The sequence below is a fragment of the Cynocephalus volans genome, chromosome 12, assembly GCF_027409185.1.
Source record: "Cynocephalus volans isolate mCynVol1 chromosome 12, mCynVol1.pri, whole genome shotgun sequence".
NCBI classification, from domain to species: domain Eukaryota; kingdom Metazoa; phylum Chordata; class Mammalia; order Dermoptera; family Cynocephalidae; genus Cynocephalus; species Cynocephalus volans.
This window is the reverse complement of record NC_084471.1, coordinates 9330174-9356181: the sequence shown is the minus strand read 5'-3', so window position 1 is coordinate 9356181 and position 26008 is coordinate 9330174. Positions and strand designations below refer to the sequence as shown.

The window sequence follows — 26008 nt, the reverse complement described above, 5'->3', positions numbered from 1 at the left end:
GGGATCCCTGGCCCTTTGCTCGTGCCGGGCACATGGTGCAGGCTCAGTAATACAGTGTTGGCAGGGACAGGAGGGATGGGTACTTCACACGCCCTTGCTCCTTTGGGCCTCATAACAACCCTGTGCATGATCCACACATCCTCACTTGCCAAGAGTCCCAAGACATTGTTTGGTGGTAGAAGTGAGTTGTAGAACAGTAGGTATAATATGATCCCACTTATGTACAAAAAAGAAAGAGAAAATCCCTACCAGACAATCCTCAGGATTCTTTATAGGTCTGTGCATGTATTCCTAGAAAAGATCTGTAAGGAAACATGTGAGACCTGCAAGTGTGGTTCCTTCTGGGGAGGAGCCTCAGGTGAGGCTGGGGAGGATCCAGGGAGCACTGGCTCTCTCTGCAGCATTTCAGCCTTCTAGAGTGACACCATTACTTGATGAATTTTATAAATAAAAAGATAATACTAAAATAAGAACAAAATTATTTCTGTGCCCTCCCACAAATATGAGAAAAAACAAAAGCATTGGTCCATGGTCCCAGCCCCACCACTTGCTAGCTGTGTGACTTGGGAAAGCCAAAACCTTGTGGGGCCTCATTTTCTTGTCTGTCACTTAGGGTAAGTGTGGCTCCCTCTAGCAAGGCTGCACAGGTGTCCAGGAGCACAGTTTTGTGAACCCAAGCTGACTAACCCCCACCCCCTGTGTCTTGCCTTCTCCAGGATGAAATTGTCACTCAGCTGGGTCAGGAGCTGGCTCAGAAGCTCGGGCTGCGAGTTCGGAAGGCATATAAGAGGCCCCAGGTAAGTGGGCTCTGAGCCCTGGGGTGGGTAGGGTGGAGCTGAGGAGGTGTGAAGGGAGGGGGAGGGTGCATGCAGGTGGCCAGGGCCAGGTTAGGACAGAGAAAAGTGACAGCAGGTGACCTTCCTCTCTGTTGGCTGAAAGCCCTGGAATGACTACCAAAATCTTTTAGAAAAGGAAAGAACAGTGAACGCTTCTAGCTCACCTTAGATACCAGCTGTTAAAACTCACCCCCCCCCATGCCCTGGCCAACGTAACTCCCCTGGGGATGGCCTGAGTTGACACCGGCGTCCTTCAGCCTTATGTTCTCAAATAATCCCATACAGTGTTTATTTGAAATGTCAGAATCTTTTTGTCTAGTTCAGATCCACATGTATTCATTTGGTACCACCATGTGCCAGGAAGCTGCATGTGGGAAAGCAGATGGCTCTAGAGTCTCTGCTATGACCTTGAGCAAGTTAGTTCATCTCTCTATACCTTGGTTTCCTTATCTGGAAGATGGGGGTACTTATGCCCACCTCCGAGGGCTCATGAGAGGATTAAAATGAGAAAGTGTTTGCAATGGCACTGAGCATAGTGCCTGGCACACAGTAAGAGTGTGTACGTGGAGGTCCTCTGACCAGGTTGAAGTTGGAGGAAGAAAACACTTGAATCTGACCCAGAGACACAGGGACGGTGATTTCTGGCAGGCCTGGGGGCAGGGAACTTTGGAGGGCACCGCAGACCCTAGTCACCTGTGGGGGCCTTCTGCTACCCTGGCTGATGGGATCCTGAGCATCGTTCTGGAATTTTCATCTCTTCCCACCTCTCTCCAATCTCCGGCAGGAATTGGAAACCTTTTCTCTGCTCAGTAATGGCACTGCAGCTGGCGTGGCAGATCAGGTAGGATGGGGGCTGGGACCCCAAGCCCCCTCCCTACCCCCAGTACCACCTATCTTGGTTCATCCATCATGAGAACTTCGTGTTCACTCTCTGGGATATAAATGACCTCAGGCAGCGGGTCTGGGGCATTAGACTGAAGGGTTGGCTTACGCTGTCCTTGTCCCCATTGCTGTGAGCCAGGCACATGCCCTGGAAAGAGGGGGATGACTGACAACCTGAGCCTGGGTCCAACTTGTGAGAGACACACAACACACCTCCCCAGGAGGTGCCTCCTGTGACCACAGGGGCAGAGCATGGGGATGGGCTTGGCTGCTGTTGGTGGAAGTGGTCATCGCAAGGAACTGTCAGGGGTGCACACCAGGCCAGGACAAGGTCTGGGTGGTCTGGTCCCAGTTGCCTGTCATTCTGCGTCGTTACCCCCACATTCCAGCTGCCATTGACTGCCTTCTGACTGGCCTTTCTGCAGGCTCAGGCCTCTGGGCCTCGAATGTCTTCCTTCCTTCCACCCTGCCTTTCTCTGTCTCTTCCCTTTTTAAGGCCCAGCTCAAGCTCATCCGGTCACTGAGACCCTTCCTGCTACCCCATGGACCAGGGCCTCTGCTGGGGAGATACACAGAGGAGGGGAGGGAGAGCTCAGACTTTGGACTCTGACAGATAAGGGCCTGACTGGACCCTGCTCTGGCTGTGGCCTTGGGCAGCTCCTTCATCTCTGAACCTCAGCTTCCAAATCCGTGAAATGGGGATGTTTTCTCCCTCATCAGGGCAAGGGAGGGAAGCATTTTATAACCCGAGAACTATGGGCCCCAGTGGGAAACAATGGGCATTAGCTGCTGATAGCTGCAGCATTATCTCGGTGTAGGACTCCCACCCACAGGGCCAAGACCTGTGCAACCCAGTCAGGCCTGGCTCATCCTGGGGAAGTAGCAGGGCCTAGCACATGCCACACACACACACAGGAACTGCTCAGGTGGACTTTGAGGCTTTTTGGAAAGTGAGCATTGATAGAGCCCAGTGTCCTGCTGTCTGGTTGTACACAAGGGGAAACTGAGGCACAAAGTGGGAGGGGACTTGGCCAATGCCACATGGCAAGGTGGCAGCAGGCTTCCTTTCACCCAGAGCTTTACGATGTTTTCATTCATTCGCTCAACAAGGGGTCCCACAGAACCTGTTCTTGGCCCTGAGCCTGAGTTAGCTGTGTCCTTGGTCTTGGGCCTTCCCAGCCTGCAAGGGAGGCAGATGGGGCTCTGCCTTTATAGCACTCATGGTTTGCAACAGAGATAATCAGGCCTGGCATGTACTAGGTGCTCAAAACAAAGTACTAACCAAATGAATGAATGAATGAATGAATGAACAGTCTCAATTTCACAACAGCTCCTTGAGGGAGGTACTATTTATTCCCTTATTACAAAGGAGAAGTCAAGGTACAGGGAAGTTAGGTGGCTTGTCTAAGTTCACCCAGTGTGTGCCAGGCTCTGAGACTGGGATTGGGTATGTGGTGAACAAAACCAACCTGGTCCTTGGCCTAAAATAACTCACAGTCCAGGGCAGATAGACATTAACCTGGTCATTTCTGGGTACAAACCGTGATGAGAGCTGTGAAGGCAGCGTGTGGGGAGCCATGGGCCATTGGCTGAAGGTTAGGCAGGGGCAAGGTGTGCAGGTGAAACAGCATTCCACACAGAGGGGAAGGTACGTGCAAAGGTCCTGAGGCTGTGAGGAACCAAGAGCAGCGGAGGTGGGGTGGGCTGGAACGTAGATAGAAGGCAGGCCACTTGGTCCTTGGCACAGAGTTGGGTCTTCATCACGAGAGCATTGGGAGGCATTGAAGGAGGACAGAATTGATTCTATTCATTAGTTCACGAGATTTTTCTGAGTGCTTCTGTGTGACTGTCATCAATCTGGACACTAGATGCAGCAGCATGTGAACTGCTCATAACAGCAAGTAGAGCTGGGGCTGGGCAGGCATAGCAGATGCTCAGAAGTCATTCACTGAATGACGGAATGACTGTAGCCAAAGGGCCACAGCAGATACGGACAAAATTCATGGTTCTTCCTGGGTCAAGCCCACGATGCCCTGCTCAACCCGCAGCTGGTGGACCACAGATGGTGCCATGCCTGGCACGGCCAGGCTGTTCACTCATCCCTGCAACCTTGCTAGGCCCCTTACCCCCACTTTCACAGAGGTCAGGGCTGGTCATGATTATAGAGGTCAGTGAAAAGCCCAAGCAGAGTGGGCTCCAAAACGGAGAGGACCAGGTCAGACTCTGCCTCGGTGCCTCCCTGTGCCCAGCATGGTACTGCATGTGCCCGCACGCACACACACTCATGCACAGAGTTGCCTAAGAACACGTGAGGGCAGGGTGGTGTCCAGCCAGAGCCCCTGGCCTTCTATAAGTTGTGGTAGACGTGTGAGCACTGACTGCTGGGGTCCCTGTGGGATTCTCCAACATGGAATCTACTCGGCCCATTAGTCATTCCCTGGGTGTGCCTAGAAGTGGGGATGGCCCCAGCTATGCCCACAGGGAGCTTTTTATTACCCAGGAGACAGGGAGAGGCACAGTGTCTGTGCGAGAGCTAGCTCTTGGCAGCATGGGGAGCAAGACACAAGGAGGGCTGTGAGTTCTGGGAATGCAGAGCCCAAGGCAGCCTTGGTCGAGAGGGCTTCATGGAACCAGCAGAATAGGACTCAGACAGGTGGAGAGTAGGGAATGGCACTCACGGCCAGGGGAACAGTGTGAGCAAATCTGAAGGGAGAGAAATACCCCAGACTGAGAGCATGGGGTTCAGAAGAGCCTGGGCTCTGCAACTGGACGTGTTTTGGTCCAAATCCTGAGCATGCCCCTTATCTGAGCTGGCCACTCCACCTCTCAGAGCCTCAGCTTCCTTACTTTTAAAAGGGTGCTAGTGCCTGCCATTTCATGGTGGTTGTAGGATTACAACGGATCATTTGTGAAAGCTCCCTGCGCAGTGCCTGCTCCATAAACCTTTGCTGCTAAATGAACGTTACTAGCAGGAAGTCCATCCAAAAGGGCAGGATGAGGTGAGCCTAGAAAGGCTGGGCGAGGTGGTGGCAGGAGGGCTAAGAAGGTGACTTCGTCCTGCAAGGCCTGGGGAGCCACGGGCAGCACCTACCAGGGAGAATCTCAGATGTTCATCTGGTACCTCTTTTTTTCCCCTCAAATGTTTTACATACGTACTGTGAGAATAGGAGCTCTCTGAGCCAGTTTATGCAACTATCTGTGATGGGCAGACACACCCTGGGAGACTGAAGTATACATATTTGCTGTGTGCTCTGTGCATAGGTTCGGGGGTGTGGGAAGGAGGCACTTGGTGGGGGTGGGTCTGGGGGTCAGGGGACAGGGTCAGGACAGATTCCCGGCTCAAACAGCCCTGTTCTGACCTGTGAATGGCAACTTTCCGGGCCAACATCTCCTGTGTCTTGGAACGACATCTTGCAAGGCACCCAGACCAAGGGCTAAATGCGACAGCAGGTGTGATGTGCTGTCACGGGCCTGGCAGGAGGCAAGGCCCTGGATGAATCTTGTTGCTGTTCCTGCTACTGCTGACCCTGGGAGAGGATGGCTAGTGGTGAGGGTCCGGTCCTCCTCCTGCCTCTTCAGGAGCACAGAAGAGGCAGGAGCCACTCGGGGCTCACCGGGGAAGCAGGACTTCAGCTGGATCGTGAGGAACTCTGAGAAGAACGGGCGGATGTTCAGGGTCGAGGAATGCAATGGAGGTGGAGGCGAGGCAGGGGAGTCCGTCAAGGGTAAAGCGTGGGCTGGTGAATTAAACATGCCGCTCACCCAGGCCAACCTCCTGACAGCTCGGACTTAAAAATAAATGTTATGCATCTAATAAACACTTGTAAAGCACTCTCCTATGTACCAGGCACTATTCTAAGCTCTTTACAAATGTCAAGTCATTTCATCCTTATAACAATTTCAGGAGGCGGGTGACTGTGTATTCATCTTACAAATAGGGAAACAGTTCCAGAGAGGATGAGGGACTTGGCAGCCCACAGAGCAAGTTCAGGCCCAGCTTTCCCTCCAGTGGAAGGTCCACAGCTGGGTGGCAGTGGGATCTGACTGGGCAGATTCCCCTCTTCTCTGCTTCCTAGAGGGCCTGGGGCATAGTGATGGGGGAGAGGACACTAGTGATTCAGGGAGTAGGCACTTATCTCTTTGAGTTGCAAGGAGGGCTTGGTAAAACCCTTGCCACCCTCCCCAGGTGTAGACCCTACCGTATGACAGATGGGAAAACCAAGGTGCGGAGGTTATGTCCTTTCCCGTAGGCTAGTTCTCCCATGAGGGGGAGCTGGAGGCCCGTTTGTCCCCACAGCTCCTCCTGGGTGCCATGGCGGGGTGAGAAGCCAGCATGTGTTGGGGTTTTAATATCCCTTGGTGCTCTCAGTGCTGCCCCGTGCCAGGTCATCAGCATCATCACATGGAGAGGGGCTGGGAACCCTGAGTGCCAGCCACAGGGGCCTGCCCAGCCCAAGTCTGTCTGACCCACCATGTCCTTCCTTTCCACAGGGCACTTCCAACGGATTGGGGTCCATAGATGACATCGAAACAGGTAGTGTCCCTGATGTCAGGGATGGGGTGGAGATGGGACCCAGGGAGGGCTCAACCCCTCACCGCCAAGCTCCCTGGGAGTTCAGGCAAGTCAAGCCTCTCCCACCCCAGCCCTGCAGACAGGGGCCCCTAGGGGCTCCCTGCCCTGGGGACTCCGCATGAGAGAAAATAGTGGGTTGAGAACAGCAGACTCCCCCTCAGGGAGGGGAGAGCATCCCTCCAGTGGGGTGGCGCTGGTCCTATGTCCTTCACTCCAGGCCACCCCCTCCCCTTCAGGAGCCCTTCTCTTCCTCACCGGTTTCCAGGAAGGGTGGTGCTGTAAGTGTCCCTTGGAGGGGACTTTGCTTGCCCCATAGGAAGGGGCAATGCTGGTGGGTGTTCAGGCCCTGGGCCAGGGCCATCGGGAGATACTGTAGGACTGCAGGGCCCACTCCAGCCTCAGGCCGCCTTCCTTGACTGTTATGGAGCTTCTCCCAAGGAGGGAAGGCCTGATGGGGCAGGCAGGGATCCTGGCAGGAGCTGGGAAAGAAGGGAAGGTGTTGGGTGAGCACCCCAGGGCCCTGGGACACCTTCACTCACAGCACACAGTGCCCCCTTCAGCTACTGAGCCCACCCCCATCCGCAGACTGCTATGTGGACCCGCGAGGCTCCCCGGCCCTCCTCCCCTCCACCCCCATGATGCCCCTGTTCCCTCACGTTCTGGACCTGCTGGCCCCCCTGGACAGCAGCAGCAGGGTCCTCCCCGGCACCGAGAGCCTGGATGATTTTTCAGACGGGGATGTCTTTGGGCCAGAGCTGGACACCCTCCTGGACTCTCTGGTGAGCCCAGCCGCTGCCCTCTGCTCCCCTGAACCCCTCTCCCACAAGGAACCCAATTGTCCCATGAGGGGTGGAGGGAAGGCCCTGTCCCCATGTCACAGCTGGGGAAACTGAGGCCTCAGGAGAGACTTCTTGTGATAGAAACGAAGTTGCAGAATGTACACCCAGAGGGACTGTAAAGAGCCCTGAGTCCACCTCATGGGGCAGGTTGAGGCCGGGCCGCAGAAAGGGGTAGGCTTGCTTGCTTCCCAGAGTGTCCAGTTCTGCCCAGGCATTCTCCTCTCTGACCCCTTCCTCTGTCCCCCCCCACCCCACAGTCTCTGGTGCAGGGGGGCCTGCCCGGCAGCGGCATGCCTAGTGAGTTGCCCCAGCTGATACCCGTGTTCCCCGGTGGGACTCCGCTGCTGCCACCTGTGGTGGGTGGCTCCATCCCTGTCTCCAGTCCACTGCCCCCTGCCTCCTTCGGCCTTGTCATGGACCCCTCCAAGAAGCTGGCTGCCTCCGTGCTGGAGGCCCTCGACCCCCCAGGCCCCACCCTGGACCCCCTAGACCTGCTGCCGTACTCAGAGACCCGGCTGGATGCCCTCGACAGCTTCGGGTCGACCCGAGGCTCCCTGGACAAGCCTGACTCCTTCATGGGTGAGACCTGGTGGCATATTCACCCCTACCCCTCTACAGTTTGCAAAGCACTGTCACATCTCTAGTCTCTGGAGAATGGAGTTGGGATGACCACTCTGTATTGCCAAAGCCCAGGCACTTTCATCCCTTAGTGGTCCAGGGCCACATCTATGTGTGGCTGTGTCTCTGCAGAACTCAGCATGGTGTAGGCCTCAGGCCTGAGGGGTGGGTGTCCTGTTCAGGATCAAACAGAGCAGAGCCGGGCCAGATCAGACTGCAGTCACCCAGTCTGGTGCTCTCTGCCCAGCCTCCCAGGACCCTGGGTCACCAGTCTGGTAGGATCCCACGGGGATAATCCTGAGGCTGGGGCAGGGTACAAGGCCATGGGCTCCTTCTGCACCACCCTGAGCTGGGTTCCAGGAACCCAGAGAGGAAGCAGACCTGTCTGCACTCTGGTGGGACTGGCTTGGGCAGTTAGATATAGCCCAAGGCACCTATGACTGAGAGGGTTTCATTCTGCCCTGGAGCTAAGGGGGAGACTTCCTGGAGGAGCTGACGCCTGGGCGGGGTCTTGGAGGAGAAGTTGCTCTGCCAGGCAGAGGGAGCAGAGGCCCAGGCCTGGATGGCGTGGGGGCTGGCTGATGACCAAGGCAGCTGGCTGAGGGGAAAGTTGGTGGGGGTGTTGGTCTCAGAGGACCTGTGAGCCAAGCTAAGGAGCTTGGGCTTTCTCCTAAGGGGCAGCAGGGAGCCTCGAAAGGTTTAAGCAAGGGATGGATCTGCTTGGTTGGGAGGCCTTTTTACCCCAGGGTAGTGGCTGTGGGGTAAAGAGGACGGGACAGAGTCAGGGGATCAGCTTGAACAGGAGAGGTCATGTGGCCTGAAGAGATCCTCTGACTTAGAAATACATAAGAGAAAGCCCTAGGAAGGTCCCTCACACCCTCAGGGCCAGGGGAAGTGACTCCTCTGCCTTCTCCCTGCCCAGAGGAGAGCAACTCCCAGGACCACCGTCCCCCAAGCGGCACACAGAAACCAGCCCCCTCGGTGAGTAACTTGGGTGGGGCTCCATGAGCAGGCCCCTCATTCCCTCCTGGAGGTGGGGACAAAGTGATGTGGGCTCCAGGGGAGAGGGGGTGAACTCTGCATGGAGTAAGGCACTGCATCCCCCCAGAAGGGGCACCCTCAGAGTGGGCGGGCCAGAAAGGGTCTCTTCCTAGCCCTTCCTCATTGAGCCACATGCTGGGAGAGCAGGAAGAGGGCACCACCGTCCTTGTCAGTGAGGAGAGGGGCTAAGTGACTTCCCCAGAGTTAGTAACGTCCCTGGGCTCCGCACTCAGCCAGATTCTGAGTTTAAAGGAGCACTTGACCAGGAGGTAGGCAGCCTGTATTCTGACCTCAGCCTGGACACTAGCTGTGTGTCCCTGGGGAAGTCGCCTAACCTCTCTGAGTCTTGCTTCCTCCCTATCTGCTGATGGCTAGTGGGCATGGGCAAGGGCATGTGCATAGGCTTTTATTCAAGGAAAGTTTCCAGGCCAAGATCATTATCATTCACACACCCCCACTAGCCTAGGGCTTCCCTAGGCTGATCTGGTCTGATGTTCTGGGCTCTTGGACCACATTATAAGGAGTTCCCCAACTGGGAAGGGAGAGGAAGGGAGAGTCCTGGGCTACACTTCTGCTGTCGGATACAATAAGGGGGTGTCATAGAGCACCCCCACCTCTAGTACCCAGGCTGGCCCCTGTGGTCCAGCCATCATCCAGGGCCTAAGATGGCTGATCTCCTGTCACAGCCAGAGCCCTCCATGCCCAACACTGCCCTGCTCATCAAGAACCCCTTGGCTGCCACCCACGAGTTCAAGCAGGCCTGCCAGCTCTGCTACCCCAAGACAGGTAACGTCACACCTGAGCACCCCACCCCCTGCCCCAGATATACTGGCATCCCAGAATGAAAGAATCCAAGTGTTTTAATCAGAGATAAGTGCAGGAAAACAGAAGCCCCTCTAGGGCAGGAAAGTCAAGGGCAGACACTCGCTGGGGCTCACTGCCAGGCACTGTCTTCATAAATCTTACTAGAGAAACCCTGAAATGGGCATTAGAGAGTCAGGGTGGTGGTAGAAAGGGGGTGGGTGCCAAGAATGGGCTCCTTGGAGGGGGTGTCCCCCCAACACGGCCCACTGTCTCCAAGGAGCACATAGCAGGGAAGGGTAAGATGGGAGCTGGCGGGAGGCCCAGGTGAGGGCAGGTAGGTGTGCAGGTGGGGGGATGACCCCCACCCACTGCTTGGGCCTGCTAGCTGTCACCCTTAAGTTCTGCTTCTGGAATCACCGTGCCTGTCCACCTTCCCCTAGGACCCAGGGCTGGCGACTACACCTATCGTGAGGGCCTTGAGCACAAGTGCAAGCGGGACATCCTACTTGGCCGGCTCCGGAGCTCAGAGGACCAGACCTGGAAGCGGATCCGGCCCCGGCCCACCAAGACCAGCTTCGTGGGCTCCTACTACCTGTGCAAAGGTGGGTGAGCTGCAGCAGGGTGGGCAACACAGCCAGGGCCTCGCTTCTTCTGCCCAGCTGCTGCTCTCTCCTCATCGCAGGTAGACAGGGCAGGTGTGGTCCTCACAGCCACGCGAGCAGAGGAAGCTGAGGCTCAGGCTTCTGGGGCCCACAGAGAACAAGTCTGCATCAGAAGGAGCATCTCCTATCCTGACTGGCTCCACAGGCAGGCAGAGAACATTCAGGATGCTCCACTGGAGCTGGAGCCCCCCTGGTGGCCTGTGCTCAGACAGTCTGTGGAGAGCTGGTTTCCATGGCCGCTGCAGGGTCTCAGGGGGCTGTTGGGAGCACGTGGAGAGACACGTGTAAAGCATTCAGGACTGGCACATAGTAAGGCCAATCACTTTTAGCTCCTTTTGATTATTCTCTTGTTGTCATTGTCCTCACTTGTGGCTCCTGTGAGTTTGGTCGTATCTAATGGACATTTATTGTGTACCTTATTTGCTTTCTTCTATTTCCCAACCAAGCACCTTGGTCCAGTCTGTGTGGCAGTACGTGACAGTCACGAGGTGGGTGAGCGCTTTGTAGCGCAGCCCTTTCGTCATCCTCCCAACACTGGACAAGGAAACTGAGGCTCTGAGAGTCTGCCACAGGCTCTGCCTCCATCTCCCAACCCAGCTCATGGCAATAGCCCACCGGGCCTTCTGGACCAGCTTGTTGTTCTCCCAGCAGCCGGGCTGGACTGAGAACATGTCACTCCTGGGCTCAAAGGCCTCCATCAGCCACTGCCCATGGCCAGTGGGATGAAGCCCAAATTCTACAAGGAGGCCTGCGCTGCCCACGGCCGCTGCCTCACCCTCTGCCCTGACCATTCCCCACACACTAGGGCCTCCCCGACTCCATCGTACATGCTGCGCCCTTTGAGCCGAGTCGTGCTCTGCTCTTCCTTCAAGCATCACCCAGATAGATCTTGGGGAGTCTTTCCTGCAGTGCTCCCCTGCACCCATTCCTGCACCTATTCCTCCCCCTGCCTGCTCCTCCGGGACTGTGACCCATTTGTCATTGTGTGCCTTGAGCCTGGCAGAGGGATGGGACAAGGCAGACTGAGAGTGGGAGGAAGGGAAAGAAAAACAGGTCCCACCCCTGGGAAATGGCAGGTCTCCACATTCTGAACCTGCTTCCCTTTCTCCAAACTCCCTGGTCCCCTGAAAGTTTATCTGTTATCTAACTTAATCCCCACCACAACCTAGTGTCCTCCATTTATGGAAGACGACCCTGGCTCAAGGAGTAACGAGGAATCCCAGCCCAAGTCTGACTCCAAAGCCCATTAAATATTCAGTATTATTTGCTCTTTTATATGCTCTTAACTATGCAGTAGTATTTTCCTGGTGAATTCTAATTTTTTAAAATCCTTCATATTCATTTAGAGGCTGATATACTTCTACAAAGCCCTTTTCAGAACTTTCAGCTTGCTTAATGCACGGAAGGCAGCCCTGTGGGACAGGTGGGCAGGAGCTCCTAGTGGGCTCTGCGGGTGCGGAGCACAGTGGGGGCCTGGAGATTGGGAAAGGCTGCCCAGCTCTGCTGCTCTGCTCCTGCCAAGTCCTCGTCTGGAGGGAAGCAGCCGCCACCTCGCCAGTGTCAGGGCAGAGGAGCTGCAGCGGGAGTTGCAGGGGCGCTGCGGGCTGCTGTCCCCACCTGGCAGAACGTGTGTCCTGTTGCCTCTTTGCAGACATGATTAACAAGCAGGACTGTAAGTACGGGGATAACTGCACCTTCGCCTACCATCAGGAGGAGATCGACGTGTGGACCGAGGAGCGGAAGGGCACCCTCAACCGCGACCTGCTCTTTGACCCGCTGGGGGGTGTACAGCGCGGCAGTCTCACCATCGCCAAGCTCCTCAGGGAGCACCAGGGCATCTTCACTTTCCTCTGTGAGGTACCCGCCTGCCTATCACCCCACAGTCCATGGCACTGACGGGGGGCTCCCTGGCCATCACAGAAGGGCCATCCTGGCACCTGGGCATTTGGGGGGCCTGACCTTAGAATCAGTAGGTCCTTGTACTGCCAGAAAGTTAGGCCTGTAGGACCCTGTGTTGCTAGAGCCCAGATCCCATCAGCCCCCTCATTTTGCAGGAATAGAAACTGAGGCCAGAAAGAAAAATCATGGCTGGCCAGTTAGCTCAGTTGGTTAGAGCGTGGTACTGATAACACCAAGGTCCAGGGTTCAAGCCCCGTACCCCCAGCTGCCAAAAAAAAAAAAAGAGAAATCATAACCCCACACCTGCTCTTTCCAATAGCCAGTCACATGCCAGGCCTGTGGCCAGGTGCTTTAGATACTCACACCCTCCTCACATTGGCGCTGGCAGGCAGATATTGTCCTCATTTTGTAGCTGGCAAAGCTGAGGTGCAGGGAGGTGAGGAGCTTCCTAAGTCTCCATGGCTAGTATAGTGTAGAGTTGGCTTCAAACAGTCTGTGCATAGGCCGGCCCATGGCTCACTCGGTAGAGTGCGGTGCTGATAACACCAAGGCCACGGGTTCGGATCCTATATAGGGATGGCCAGTTTGCTCACTGGCTGAGCGTGGTGCTGACAACACCAAGCCAAGGGTTGAGATCCCCTTACCGGTCATCTTTTTTTAAAAAAAAAAAAAAAAAAAACCCAGTCTGTGCAGGCAGTCCATCCCCACAGCCCATGCCCACCTCCCAGGCCGTCTGAGATGCAGGCAGACCGAGGGGCTTGTACAGGGTTGTGCCTGAGTCTCGTGTTGGGAGTGTAGCATGGTTGGTACTGCTCAGCATTCAGAACAAGGTGTCCTGGGCCTTGCTTTCCACACCTCCCTTCTCACACCTTCCTGCCCAGGGCCTGCTGTGCTTCCCTGCCTATGTCCTGGCTTTGCCCTCCCCCACGGTGCTTGCAGGCTCAGCTCTGATCCCAGCAGCTCCCTTCCCAGAGCTGCCACAGGAGACCCTGCTCAGCCTCCGGAGTGAACACAGCCTCTGACTCACCACCCAGTTGTAGCATATTGAAGGCAGGGGCAGTGTCATGTCCGTCTCCATGGAGCAAGAGCTCCGCGTCAAGGTTGCTGGCGGGGTTTGGTGCAGCTCAGTTTATCCTGATCCGCTGCATAGCCAGCCCTTCCCCTGACTCTTAGAGCAGGCAGAGAATCACAGCTCATAACCGGGCAGCAGCATGGAGTTTACAAAGCACCTGCAATTCCTTTTTATCTCTTTTTGACCTTTGCAGTGAACCTGTGGGACAAAGCAGGTGTGGTTATCCCCAGTTTGCAGTTGAGGAAACTGAGGCTCAGAGACATGGAGTAGCCCCCAGCCCCAGACATTTAGAGTAGGGATCAGAGAAAGGGAGGAGGGAGAGGAAGGGAGCTAAGGCCCAGGTCATCAGTGGGCTAGAGCCAAAGAGACAGGGGCCACAGACCCTGGGATTCCCTCCCTAAGTCCCCTGACCCAGGGCGGGGCTTGCAGGGACCCAGCTGTCCTTCCCCAGATGGTCATGTGGGGTCCCAGCCCACCCCTTCCCAGGGTGGCCATGCAGGGTCCAAGCCCACCCCCTCCCTGGGCAGATCTGCTTTGACAGTAAGCCCCGGATCATCAGCAAAGGCACCAAGGACTCCCCATCTGTTTGCTCCAACCTGGCTGCCAAGCACAGCTTCTATAACAACAAGTAAGTGGGACCCGTACCCCAGCCTGGGGATTAGGGGCTGGGGCTAGGGTGGGTGGAGAGTCCCCTGGGGGCATCTCAGAGGGCCAGTGAAAAGCTGAGGCCAAGGGTGGACCTAGGATGTCCAGGCAAGGGGCAGAATTTGACTCAGATCCAGCCTCCACATAGAAAGGACGCAGCCACATTTGTTGAGCATCTACTGTATTCCAAGCATTGTCTGAGTTATTCTAATGATCTCAGCAGTCCTCTGAAGGAGGAGTTACTGTCCCCGTTGTACAGAAGAGAAAGCTGAGGCTTGGCAGTAGCTCACTCAGGAGGCACGGGGAGGGGTGCTGTCTCTGATTTCTGCCCGGCGTCCTCCACTGTCAGGAGGGCAGTGTCACAGTGAGTTGGAGGCGCTGGTTCAGGTCTGGTACCACCTTTGCTCCTTCTTGCTCTCCTTGGCTCTGCCCAGTGTGGATGATGGAGCCCAGGCCCTGGAGTCAGATAGACCTGAGCCAATTCTTGGCCTGGCCAATGGCCTATTTCTTGTCCTCCAGCTGCTCCAACCTTGTGAAGTTGATGCTGATCTGATCTGCTAAGGTTGCAGTGAGGGTAGCTAAGATTCCTGGCTCAGAGGGGGTGCTCGCTTATTGTTCCTCTGGGTGCAGGATCAGTTCTGGAGCATCAAGCCGGAAAACTGAGGAAAGTGCCCCTTGTCCCACCCACAGGTTCTCCCTTCCCTGGCCTCGCAGCAGGTGGGGTCTGGTGCCCTCTGCTTGCTGGCAGCTCCATCTTTGAGCTGGTCTTGATTGAATCTTGAGGGGAGGGGCACCAGCAAAGCAGAGCCTTGAGCTGGGGCTAAAGCTCAGGATTGCAGGAGTGCAGGACTCCAATCTCTTACCATTGCATCCATGGTCTGGAATCAATAGGGCAGGAGTGCCCAGAGAGAAGCCCCTCCCCTCAGGCTTGCCTGGCACTGGAAGAGTGGGCCTACTGGGTGGGTGGAGGGTCGTGGGGGCTGCAGACCGCATTGTGCCCCTCTCTGCCTGCCCACCAGATGCCTGGTGCACATCGTCCGCTCCACCTCCCTCAAGTACTCCAAGATCCGCCAGTTCCAGGAGCACTTCCAGTTTGACGTATGCCGCCACGAGGTGCGCTACGGCTGCCTGCGGGAGGACAGCTGCCACTTTGCCCACAGCTTCATCGAGCTCAAGGTCTGGCTACTGCAGCAGTACTCAGGTGAGGGGCAGGGCAGGGCTGGGCGAAGGGGAGGTGCAGGACTGGCTGGGGGTGGAGGGGACTTCAGGAGAGCTCAGATGAGGGTGGTTGTGGGGTCAGGGGGTGGCCCTGGAGGAGCTGGTCCCTCCCAGATGTCAGAGAAGACAACGCCCTGCTCTCAGGGAGCTTCCAGACTCAGGAGATCCTGGGTGTCTCCCTATCCGGGCGCTGCTGGGGAGCACTCATGGAGATGGGCAAGGAGTTGGAGCTGGGCTTCAGAGCCAGGCAGAACTAGATACCTGCTCCAGCTCCTCTACTTGCTACCCTGGGGGTCGTCAGCAAGTAACCTCTCTGAGCCTCCACCTGTTCATCTGGGAAATGGAGATCCTTATCTCCACCTCACAGAGCTGTTGAGGAGATGCTCACTCATTCTTTCACTCACCCGCTCCTCTAACGGGGCTCCACTGAGCACCTTCTCTGTACCAGGGGATTCAGCCATGATCTGGGCGAGGCCTTGACTCACAGAGAACTTACCTTTATAAGCGGGCGCAAGACAGATAATATCCCATAGGTAAATAAGTCCTGTGTTCCATCTGATCTAGGATGCACATTTCCCCCACTGCCTATCATAATTTAATTAGCAGCATTTTGTGATGGGGGGACATAAAAATATGGAACATCTAACAATTGATGTCTTCTTAGAGTTAACAAAATACAGATGTACATCAGTGCTGTGAGGAAAGTAACACAGAGCAGTAGGATCGGGAGGGACCCAGGGTGGGGAGTATTGTAAGACGGTTGGGAAGGCCTCTTTCAGGAGGTGGCGTTTGAGCAGCAAACGGTGGGGCGTGCATTCCAGGCAGAGGGAACAGCAAGGCTGGAGGCCCTGAGGCAGGAGCAAGTTCCATACAGCAAGACTGTCCATGGGGGCAGAACAGCTTAGTGAATGGGGGAGGGGAAGGATGAGACCCCCCTGAGAGGTCAGTAGGGGCCTGAGTGCGCAGTCTCTAAGCCTTAAATAGAGAGTTGGGATTATTCTAAATTTGGCGTTCAGGGATTATTCTAAATATGATGTTCAGGGATTGTCCTAAATATGATGTGCAATGTCTGGAAGGTTTCAAGTGGGTAGAGTTGTATGATCTGATCAATATTTTTCAAAAGTCGCTCCGGCTGCTGGGTGGAGGATAGAGGGGTGAGGGCAGAAGCCAGGGGACCAGGGAGCATGTGGCTTAGGCCAGGTGGTGGCGGTGGAGGTGGGAGAAGTGGTCAGGTTCTGGGTATATTTTGATGGTAGAATCAACAAGATTTGCTGATGGACCAGATATGGGGTATGAGACAAAGGATGGTGTCAAGGTCAACTCCAAGGTCAGAGTAACTGGAAGAATTGGGTTGCCATGTGTTGAGAAAGGGGAGGCTATAATAGCAGGAGCAGGTTTGGGAGGTAACGTCAGTCTCAATGGAACGTGGGGAGTCTGAACTGCCTGTTGAACCTCAAGTGGGGATATTGAGCAGGCAGCTGGATGTGGGAGTCTGGAAGTTCATGGGAGAGGTCTGGGCTCTGGACACATATTTGGGGATCGTCAGGAAGAAACTGGATGTCACGTGCAGGGCCCGGCCCAGAGTAAACACCATGGTGAGTGGCTGCCATAGACAGCATCCACCGGACAGTGGAAAGCAAAATCGGTGGTGGAAAAGGCACTCGCAAGAGGGGAGGGAGTTGGCAGGCTTCATGGAGGAGTCACTGAGCTGGGCCTCCAAGGGAAGGCTCAGTGTCAACAGTCTGAGGCTGGTGGGAACCAGATTGGGAGGGTCCGGGCCCCCAGGCTGGGGTATTTGCCCTCTGGGGACTGGCAGTGAAAAGCCGTGGCACCTCGGTGAGCTGGTGAGCCAGGCCAGGGCAGGCACAGAGCCCTGAGAATGAGAGGGTAGAGGCTGCCAAGCAGGGGTCAGGCTGAGGCCCTGCCGAGAGAGGTGGGGGTCAGGGAAAGGTGCTGAGCAGCTGGCCCAAGACACAAGGACACTGACATGGTACAGAGCCAACCTCTCTCTTGCACTTTCCCATTCTTGGTTGCATTTTATTCTCTCAGTCTCTATGAGAGCTCAGAGCAGGCCCTCATTCTCATTTTGTAGATTAACAAAAAGGCCCAGAGAGGATACGTGGTAACCCCTGGCCCCATGTCCTACTGAGACAGGGCCTAACTGGGGAACGGGGCTTCTCTGCCTGGGCCCCAGGGAGCACTGGCGCCCTGCAGATTTCCTGCCTGTCTTCTTGCTGAACCCCCTCAGGGATGCTTGTGTCTGCCCCCACCCTCTCCAGGCATGACCCACGAAGACATCGTTCAGGAATCCAAGAAATACTGGCAGCAGATGGAAGCCCACGCAGGGAAGGCCGGCAGCAGCTTGGTAAGGCCCCAGGGATAGCATTGGGGGTGAGGGTGGGCCCCACTAGGGCTGTCCCCATCCCTTTGCTTTGACATGATTTCCTATGTGTCAGAAAGTTGTGAGAATAGTGTGAAGAATTCATGTACACCCTCTTCTGGATTCCCCAGATGTTAACGTTTGACCATGTTCCACACCCACTTTGTGTGTGTGTGCGTGTGCATGTGCGTGTGTGTGTGCCTGTATACATACACACATATACATTTATGTACATAAAAATACACACACTTTTTTTCTGTTTTTCTGAGCCATTTGAGAATAAGTTGCAGATGTGAAGCCTCATGAACCCAAAACACTTCAGTATATGATAAAAATAAGGACACTCTTACATAACCACGCTATAATTAGCAACATTATAGAATTAACACTGATAATACCATTATTTGGATTTCTTGAATTGTCCCCAAATCCTGGGGAGCACACCTCGTTCAGTTGTTGTCTCCCTTTTGCTTCCTTTAATCGAAAACAGTCCCTTAGTCTTTGTCTTCTGTGGCATTGACATTTTTGAAGACCGGTTGTTTTGTAAAGAGTCCATCCATATGGGATTGTGTGATGTTTCCTCATTCCACAGAGATGATGTCATGTTCACCTTGGCACATCATCTCAATTTGTCCCTTCACTGGTGATAATTTGATTAAACTTTGATGACCTTTTTTTTTTTTTTTGGTGGCTGGCTGATAAGGGGAGCTGAACCCATAACCTTGGTGTTACCGACACTGTGCTCTCTCAAGTGAGCTAACTGGCCAGCCCCAAACTTTGATGACTCGATTAAAGGTCACTCTACTGTAAAGGTTTCCCCTCTGTAAAGTTATTTTTCCCCTTGGTAATTACTAAATGTCTTCTGGGGAGACACTTTGGAGGCCATATAAATATCCTGGTACTGCTCAAACTGTCACCCACTGATTGTGTCATCTCCCATCCCTCCGATGCTTACCATGGTCCTCAGTGCCTGAGCTGTGGTATTGTGCCACTTGCAGATGGGTAAACTGAGACTCGGAGCATGCTAGAGACTTGTGCAGGGTGCACAGAGTGGGACAAATCCAGAGCTTGCTGAGCTTCCATCCCACCTGCACCATTCCTAGCACTATGTCACCCTCAGTTTCCTCATCTGTAAAATGGGGATGTGACCCTGCCCGTGCGTGTCTCAGGGTAGGCATGAGGCTACTGTGCAGTGGGCCCTGCGCCACTCCCAATGCTCATACCTGCCCCAGGCAGTGGGATCATTGCAACCCTAGAAGACAGTGGGGCAGTGAGTCAGAGGGGTGGTCTTAGGACCCTGGAGCAGTGAGTGTGAGGTGAGGCCTCCATGTATCCTCCCGTAGGTGGGATGACCCTTTCACCCATGCTAGACTGACCTTGGGGAACGCCCAGCCTCATGGACCCCTCATGCCTGGGTGTGGCAGGCAGCCAGGGAGCAGGGCAGGCTGGCTGGCAGGGCTACCCACCCCGGGCCCTTCCCTTTCTCCCTAGGCGCCTTGCTCCTGGTTCACTTCTCTTTCTCTCCCCTATCCCTGATCCCTCCTCTTCTCCGTTCCTTTCCTGTGCAGTCCTCTTTTCCCCTCCCACTCTGGTTTCTTCTTTCTCCTGCTCAGGAGCCAGTCAGGGAAGCAGTGAAGGGCTCAGATGGGACTTGCAGCGTCGCCTTCTAAAGAGAGAGCACTGAGTCCTCACCCCCTCCTGTTCCTTGGAACCCTCCTTCAATCCTGTCCAGTGGTGCTGCCAGATCACCCAGGGATGGGCATGGTCCTAGCCGCCTGAGAGCACCATGAGGGCTTCATCCCCTCCCACTGCCAGGGGCCCCACCCAGCCCACCCAGTATGTGGCCTGGCTCAGGAACAGGGCTTCCACCCCAGGCCTGACCCTGGCCAGGCAAGAGGCTTCTTGCTCACTTGCCATCAGAGGGTGGGGCTGGTAGAGGCCAGAGAGGGGCTGCCAATGCAGAAGTTGCTCAGGCCCAGTGCCCATGGCTTATCTGTGCCATCCCACAAAGAAGCACAAGTGCCCACCTCACACCAGGCCCCTGTCCTCGCATCACTTGCCCGGATCTGGGATGGTAACCTCTCCGAGCCTCTGTTTCTGCTCAAATATGACTGATCCCACCCACCTCCGAGGGCTGTGGCAGGGAGCTGGTGAGATTGTGCAGTTGTGAGAATTGAGGGGATGCCCAGAAATCAACTGCCATGTGGATAAGCTTCCTGCCCACCTGGCACAGGCCATGTCCCAGTTATGAAAGTGTGACTTTACCTTGTTCCCAGGATGATGTACGCGTTTTCCTGGGCCAAGTCAGAGGTCAGTCAGCAGTCAGGACAGAGCTCCTTCCTGCTCTGGGGTAGGCCCTAGTCTGGACAGTGCTGGGGACACAGGGGAAAAGGCCACAGCTCCTGTCCTGGGGGAGCTCCCATTGCAGGAGACATGCACCTGCCAGCCTGGAGGATCGAGGGCTGCCTCAAGGACTGACCTCACACTCAAGGTTCCCAGGAGGATTGTAGCTAATGGAAGGGGAAGGGAGCAACGGGTGTGTTCACAGAACAAGAGATTGGCCAATGTAGCTGGGCTGAGGGGCTTTGAGGTAGCAGGAGACAAGGCTGGGCAGGTATTTTTCCCACCTCTTGCCCCCTACCCTGTCCCAGGGGTACAAAAGAGCAGGCCCTTCTGCTTGCACAAAGGCTGGGGCAGAGGACAGGGAAGGAACATGGTAGGTGGGGCCTTAGAAACTAGGTGGACACTGCCCTGGAGGGAGGGGCCAGAGTCCAAGGCTGCCCAGATCTGTCCATCTGCCCAAGGCAGACTCCTCCCTACCTACCCCTGCTCTCTACAGGCCCAGCACTCGTGCCTGGAAGGGTCCATCCACAGGCAGTAGTTCAGGATTATGGGAGCTCATAGAATGGGCAGCTGCAACAGGAGAGCTCCAGGGAAGACTTTCTGCAGGAGGTGGTACTTGAGCTGAGTCTTGAAAGACAGTTTCTAAAACATGCTGGATGAAGAGTGAAGGAAGGACATTCCAGGCAGAAGGAACAGCATGTGCAAAGGCAGGGAGGGGTGAGATTGCGTGCCTTGCCTTAGGAAATGCAGCAGTGCCACAGAGTGGGCCTCCAAGGGAGTAAGCTGAGGTGGGGACCAGCCAGAGGTGGGAAGAGAACTTGGTCAGCAGTCAGGAGCAACATTTCAGGCCTGGCTCCCACGCTAAGAAGCCATGGGGCCTGCAGTTGGGTGGTCACTGCCTGCCAGTAGAATGAGGGGATAGACCAGGCCATTCCAAGGCTCTGGGAAGTCCCAGCACTCCCGAAGGCTGCCTGTGTGACAGACCCCAGGGCCTCGGGCCTGGTGTCTGTGGCTTCACCAACCTCTCTCCCTATCCCCCCACAGGGTGCCCCTCGGACACATGGGCCCAGCACCTTTGATCTGCAGATGAAGTTTGTGTGTGGCCAGTGCTGGAGGAACGGGCAGGTGGTAGAGCCTGACAAGGACCTCAAGTACTGCAGTGCCAAGGCCCGGCACTGGTGAGCCAGGCACCAGGCAGGGGCTCAGGCAGGGTGGGGGCCCACCTGGATACTATGGGCGAGGAGGCCAAGACTCAGAGAGGCCTGGGCTCTCTGCAGAGGTCACAAAGCCCTGGGGCTCTGCCCTGATCTCTCCCCATCCAGCTCCCCTCTCTGTCCTGCAGCTGGACCAAGGAGCGGCGGGTCCTTCTGGTAATGTCCAAGGCCAAGAGGAAATGGGTGTCAGTGAGGCCACTGCCATCCATTCGCAACTTCCCACAGCAATACGATGTGAGTGCCAGGGGGACAGGGACAGGGGAGCCATGGGGCCCGCAGCCGAGGCAGTGGTGCAGGCCAGCAGGACTCAGCCAGCTCCCCCATGCCCACTCCACAGCTCTGCATCCACGCGCAGAACGGCCGCAAGTGCCAGTACGTGGGGAACTGCTCCTTCGCACATAGCCCTGAGGAGAGGGACATGTGGACATTCATGAAGGAGAACAAGAGTGAGTTGGCAGACTGGGCAGGGTGGGGCCCCACCTGGCATCTCCCCATTGCTGGACACTCCAGCTCATCAGCAGGCACAAGAGAGCCTCCCTTTGCTGTCTGGGCCCTCCTGCAGCGGCACCAGACCATGCGCTCACTGGGTCTTGTGTGGTTACCCAGGCCTCAAGACCATGCAGCCCACCAGCGGGGCCTGGGAGGCCCATGGCTTCCAAGTTAAGCAAGGGTCATGGGGCAGAATGAGTGGAGAAGCCCCCTCACCAGGCACTCTGTCCCCTGTCCCCTGCCCAGTCCTGGACATGCAGCAGACCTATGACATGTGGCTGAAAAAACACAACCCAGGGAAGCCCGGGGAAGGGACCCCAATCAGTTCTCGGGAAGGGGAGAAGCAGATCCAGATGCCCACGGACTATGCCGACATCATGGTAACGCCCCCTGCCCACTCTGTGCTTGGGCCTGGTTCAAGCCTAACCCGGGAGGGGCCAGCTGGCTCGAGCTCAGCCTCCCTGAAGGGGGTGGTCGGGGCAGGGGTGTGGGGGAGTGGGCACCCACAGTGGCTGTGCCCCTAGATGGGCTACCACTGCTGGCTCTGTGGCAAGAACAGCAACAGCAAGAAGCAGTGGCAGCAGCACATCCAGTCCGAGAAGCACAAGGAGAAGGTCTTCACGTCTGACAGCGACGCCAGTGGCTGGGCCTACCGCTTCCCCATGGGCGAATTCCGGCTCTGTGACAGGTGCTGCTGGGGAGGGCAGGCCCGTGGGGCAGGCACGGCAGGGCCTGGCAGGGCCTGGCAGGATGTGGGGGGCCTGAGGAGACGGAGGCCATGGCCAGCTGTGGCTCCTCCTGGCTTGGAGATGATGTGTGGGGAGTGGTGTGACTTGGGTGTGTGTATGGCCATGGGGGACAGGTGGTGGGGGTGGGGGCAGGACTGGAGATGTAGGCTTAGACCTGCCCAGATTCCTGCTTTGCAGCCCTGGGTCAGATCCCAGAGAGGGCTAGAGGGACATCCAGGTTTTCTCTGAGCTGGGACCGAAGCTGCCTGGGAAGAGGCTTGTTAGGGGGGAGGTCAAGTGACCATCCCAAGGTCCTTGAGGTAGGAAGGGCACAGAGCTTGCACAGTGAGCCTCCTGCTGCCCACAGGTTCCAGAAGGGCAAGGCCTGTCCGGACGGGGACAAATGTCGCTGCGCCCATGGCCAGGAGGAGCTCAACGAGTGGCTGGACCGGCGCGAGGTGCTGAAGCAGAAGTTGGCCAAGGCCCGCAAGGACATGCTTCTGTGCCCACGGGACGATGACTTTGGCAAATACAACTTCCTGCTGCAAGAGGACAGGGACACTGCTGGTGCCTCCTCAGAAGCCCCTGCTGCTGCCGCCACCACAGGGGAGTAGGGCCATGGGCAAAGTCATGGGGTCAGGGAGTGGGGATGGGGACAGAGGGCCTGATAGAAGGACCAGGGCAGGCCACTGGGGGTGGGGGACCACCCTCATCAGGCAGCCCCTGCCCCCTGGTGCCCCATCCATCCTCTCCACCCCCACCACCCCAGGTGTGCATACCCAGGTGCACTTGCTGCAGCCCTAAGCAGTCCCAGGGTCCTTGTCCTGCTGAAAGCTGGGCAGACCCTCCTCCTCCCCCACCCCACAGCTCTCCTGGTTGGGGAGGGAAGGGCCTGGCTGACCCCTCCAGCTTCAGCCTACAGCTTTAACTTCTGTTTGCTCCTACAGGGGGCCCAAAGCTCAGGGCTGGGGAGCCTGGGGTCCCCACTTGAATCTGCAGCAGGAGGGTCCTTCTCCTTGCCCCACCCTCACCCTATCCCCCTCCCTGGGGGCAGATCAGGACACAACAGAGGGCAGGAGGCCCTGAAAAGCTTTAAAATGCAGCCCCAGCATGGAGCTGGGAACACTGTACTGGTCACTTATCCTCTGGGGCCTCAGTTTCCCCTCTGGTTGGAAGAGTGGGAGGGACTGGGCTGGACGACCTCTGGAGCCTGGCTAAGGAGTCTAGGTTCTCTCTGATGCCACCACCCCATCCCCTCTCCCTGTGGGCCAGTGAATGTAGAGTGTAGATCCTCAGAGCCTTCAGAGATGAAGGCTCAAACCCCCACCCCCACCCCCTGCCCCCCGCCGCCCGTTGTGCAGATAGGAAAACAAACCTGGGAGGAAGGAGTGATCTGCCCCAGCGTCTCCAGCACACAACACGGGGCACAGCTGGGATGACAACAGTGGTCAGAAGACTCAGGGCCAGTTGTTGGCTGGAGCCTCCAGGCTCCTTGGTGGGGGTACAACAGCCTCTGAATCAGTGTGCAGCTGGGGAAGGGAGGCTGGGGGAGGGCTGCAATATCAGCACCACATGGAGGGACAGTCCCCTCCCGAGGATGGTTGTAGGCAGGGAGTGTGGCAGCAGAGGTTACTTCCCCATGCTCAAGGAGAGGCAGCAAAGGGCAGGGCATCACGAGCTCAGGTTCTGCATGAGGCACAGGGGGTGGAAGATGGGGGTCCGAGGGATATGGAGAAAAGAGAGGCTTGATCCTAGGCACGATGGCCCACTCCAGGATGGGACACGTCCTCTTTCCTGGGGACTCAACACGGTCCTGTCCCCTAGACTCAGATGTGCAGTTATGACCGCCTGTCCCAGCCCCTCCCCGATTCCCAGCCCTGCCAGCTGCCTGGGACCCCAGCTGACCCCCAGCTTCTGCCCCCACCCACCAAGGCCTCTTGCATCCCTCTCGTTGATGTGTGTGTGTGCACCCTCTCCTCTCTATCTCACCCTCATGGGCAGACCCAGCCTCCCCTAGTTCCCCAGACATTCCAGAATGCCCCACGTAATTGGCACAAGGAGTGGGGCACCCCCGGAAGGAACCAGGGACCAAGGCTGTGGGGGGTGGGACGGAGAGAATGGAATGCCCCGTACCTCTCCTCAAGCAAGGATTGATAGTGCGTGATGACATAATGACAGACACCCAGGCTGTAGAGTCTGTTCCTCTTGCCACCACTGCTCAACTGTTTCCCGATAATCTAATTGTGGCATGCACCCTTTCCTCCCTGCCCCCACCCCCCACCCCCAGCAGGCCAGCACTGCAGAGTTCGGGTGCTGGTGGCGTGGCTGGAGGGGAGGAGAGACCACACACAGGGTGGGGGCCACGGCCGTGAATGTCGATGACACTTGTTTTCCCTGATCCATGGTGTTGCAGTCTGTTGTCACCAGCCTTGTTTTTAGTGTGTATATATGTCGCCCCCGTGATGCATATATACACAGGTATTAAATATATCACTCTATATAATATTATATATGTGTGTGGTATCCAAGGAATCATTTCTAATGAGGGCTAAAGATAAAGAATTTGGCCAGAAAATGCAGCCATCCTTGCATGATTAGGAGGATTTCAGGGGGGTCACCAGACTATGCAAGGAGACAGGGACTGGAGGCATGGTTCGGAGGTGATTTGGGCAGCGGGGGCTGCAGTGGCCCCCGCCTGGGCCTAGCTGTGCTTGATAGTTTCCCAGATCACTCCAGTCCAGTGGAGAGACGGCAGCAAGGAGTGCTCAGGGAGAGAAATGATTTGTGTTTGTCTCCTTCCCAAAGGAATAGGGTTAGAGTCCAGAGTTTTCATCTTCAGCCTGTTATATGTCCAGGGACCCTTGGGATCTGGGCTCCTTGGCCTGGCCAGAGCTGGATCCTCCACAGAGTAGAGAAGAGAGAGTGGGAGGCAGGGAGTGGGGGGGGATGGGGGTGCAAGAAAACACTTAATGCTGAGGATAACTATTTCAGATGTGACCACTCTAGGGCCCCTGGCCAGGAGGCTCAGTGAGTTGAATCCAGGGTCTGTGCCCACCCCTAGCAGGCAGGGACAAGACAGTATGGTGAATGTGGGGGTGGGGGTGGGGTGGAGAGGGATGCTGCATTTCTCAGCTGGGCAGTAATCAATTTAATGGTCCTTTTAAAATGTCTGTGTATTAAAAATTTAAGAATACCACACTTTAATATTAAATATTCATAAGGTCTAGTATCTTGATAATAATGTAGATGTTTTAATAACAATTTTTGTCCTTCTTAAAATAAAATGAAAGAAACTTGCTTCTTTTAGCCTTTGTTCTAGAAAATAAATATGTGCACTTTGACCTCTGTCCCCAAGGTGTCGCTCCTGTTCCTCCTCACCTGGCACTTGTGCGCAGGTGCCTAGACTGCTTATGGTGGGAGAGTTTCCTTGTCCAGGCTGGAGAGCCAGGGAAGGTTTCCTGGAAGAGATGACATGAACTGAGGCTTCGAAAAGATTCTTTTGTCTTGTGTCATTGTAATCATTGTGCACTTGCTGTTCTGCATCTTTTTTTCTCTTAATTCTATTTGACATATGCGGCTCCATGCACAAATGTAACCTGGATATTTACAGTCATTGCCAGGCTGGCTTCAGCAGCTCCCAGTTATTGAACACAGATCGTTTCTGGTCTTTGGCCCTGTGAGTAGTGGCCACAGTGAGCACCCAAAACAGTGCACCAACTGCCTCCACTCTGGGGAAGCTGCTTCCGAGGAGAGGCCTGGGGCAAG

At 55.9% G+C, this 26008-nt stretch overlaps 1 protein-coding gene across 1 annotated transcript in view; it reads left to right on the top strand.

The window, feature by feature from the left end:
* Positions 1-25590, top strand: part of ZC3H7B (zinc finger CCCH-type containing 7B) — a 51297-nt gene extending 25707 nt beyond the window's left edge. Inside the window, exons 6-23 of the mRNA XM_063075307.1 lie at positions 717-797; positions 1621-1677; positions 6210-6252; positions 6877-7070; positions 7388-7709; positions 8671-8729; positions 9476-9575; positions 10034-10195; positions 11907-12112; positions 13754-13854; positions 14891-15072; positions 17369-17454; positions 20857-20990; positions 21155-21260; positions 21364-21472; positions 21762-21895; positions 22040-22203; positions 22611-25590. Of these exons, the coding sequence (XP_062931377.1) occupies positions 717-797; positions 1621-1677; positions 6210-6252; positions 6877-7070; positions 7388-7709; positions 8671-8729; positions 9476-9575; positions 10034-10195; positions 11907-12112; positions 13754-13854; positions 14891-15072; positions 17369-17454; positions 20857-20990; positions 21155-21260; positions 21364-21472; positions 21762-21895; positions 22040-22203; positions 22611-22857 (2487 nt within the window). The 3' untranslated portion in view covers positions 22858-25590. The remainder of the gene's footprint in view (positions 1-716; positions 798-1620; positions 1678-6209; positions 6253-6876; positions 7071-7387; positions 7710-8670; positions 8730-9475; positions 9576-10033; positions 10196-11906; positions 12113-13753; positions 13855-14890; positions 15073-17368; positions 17455-20856; positions 20991-21154; positions 21261-21363; positions 21473-21761; positions 21896-22039; positions 22204-22610) is intronic.
* The last annotated feature ends 418 nt before the right edge of the window (positions 25591-26008 follow it).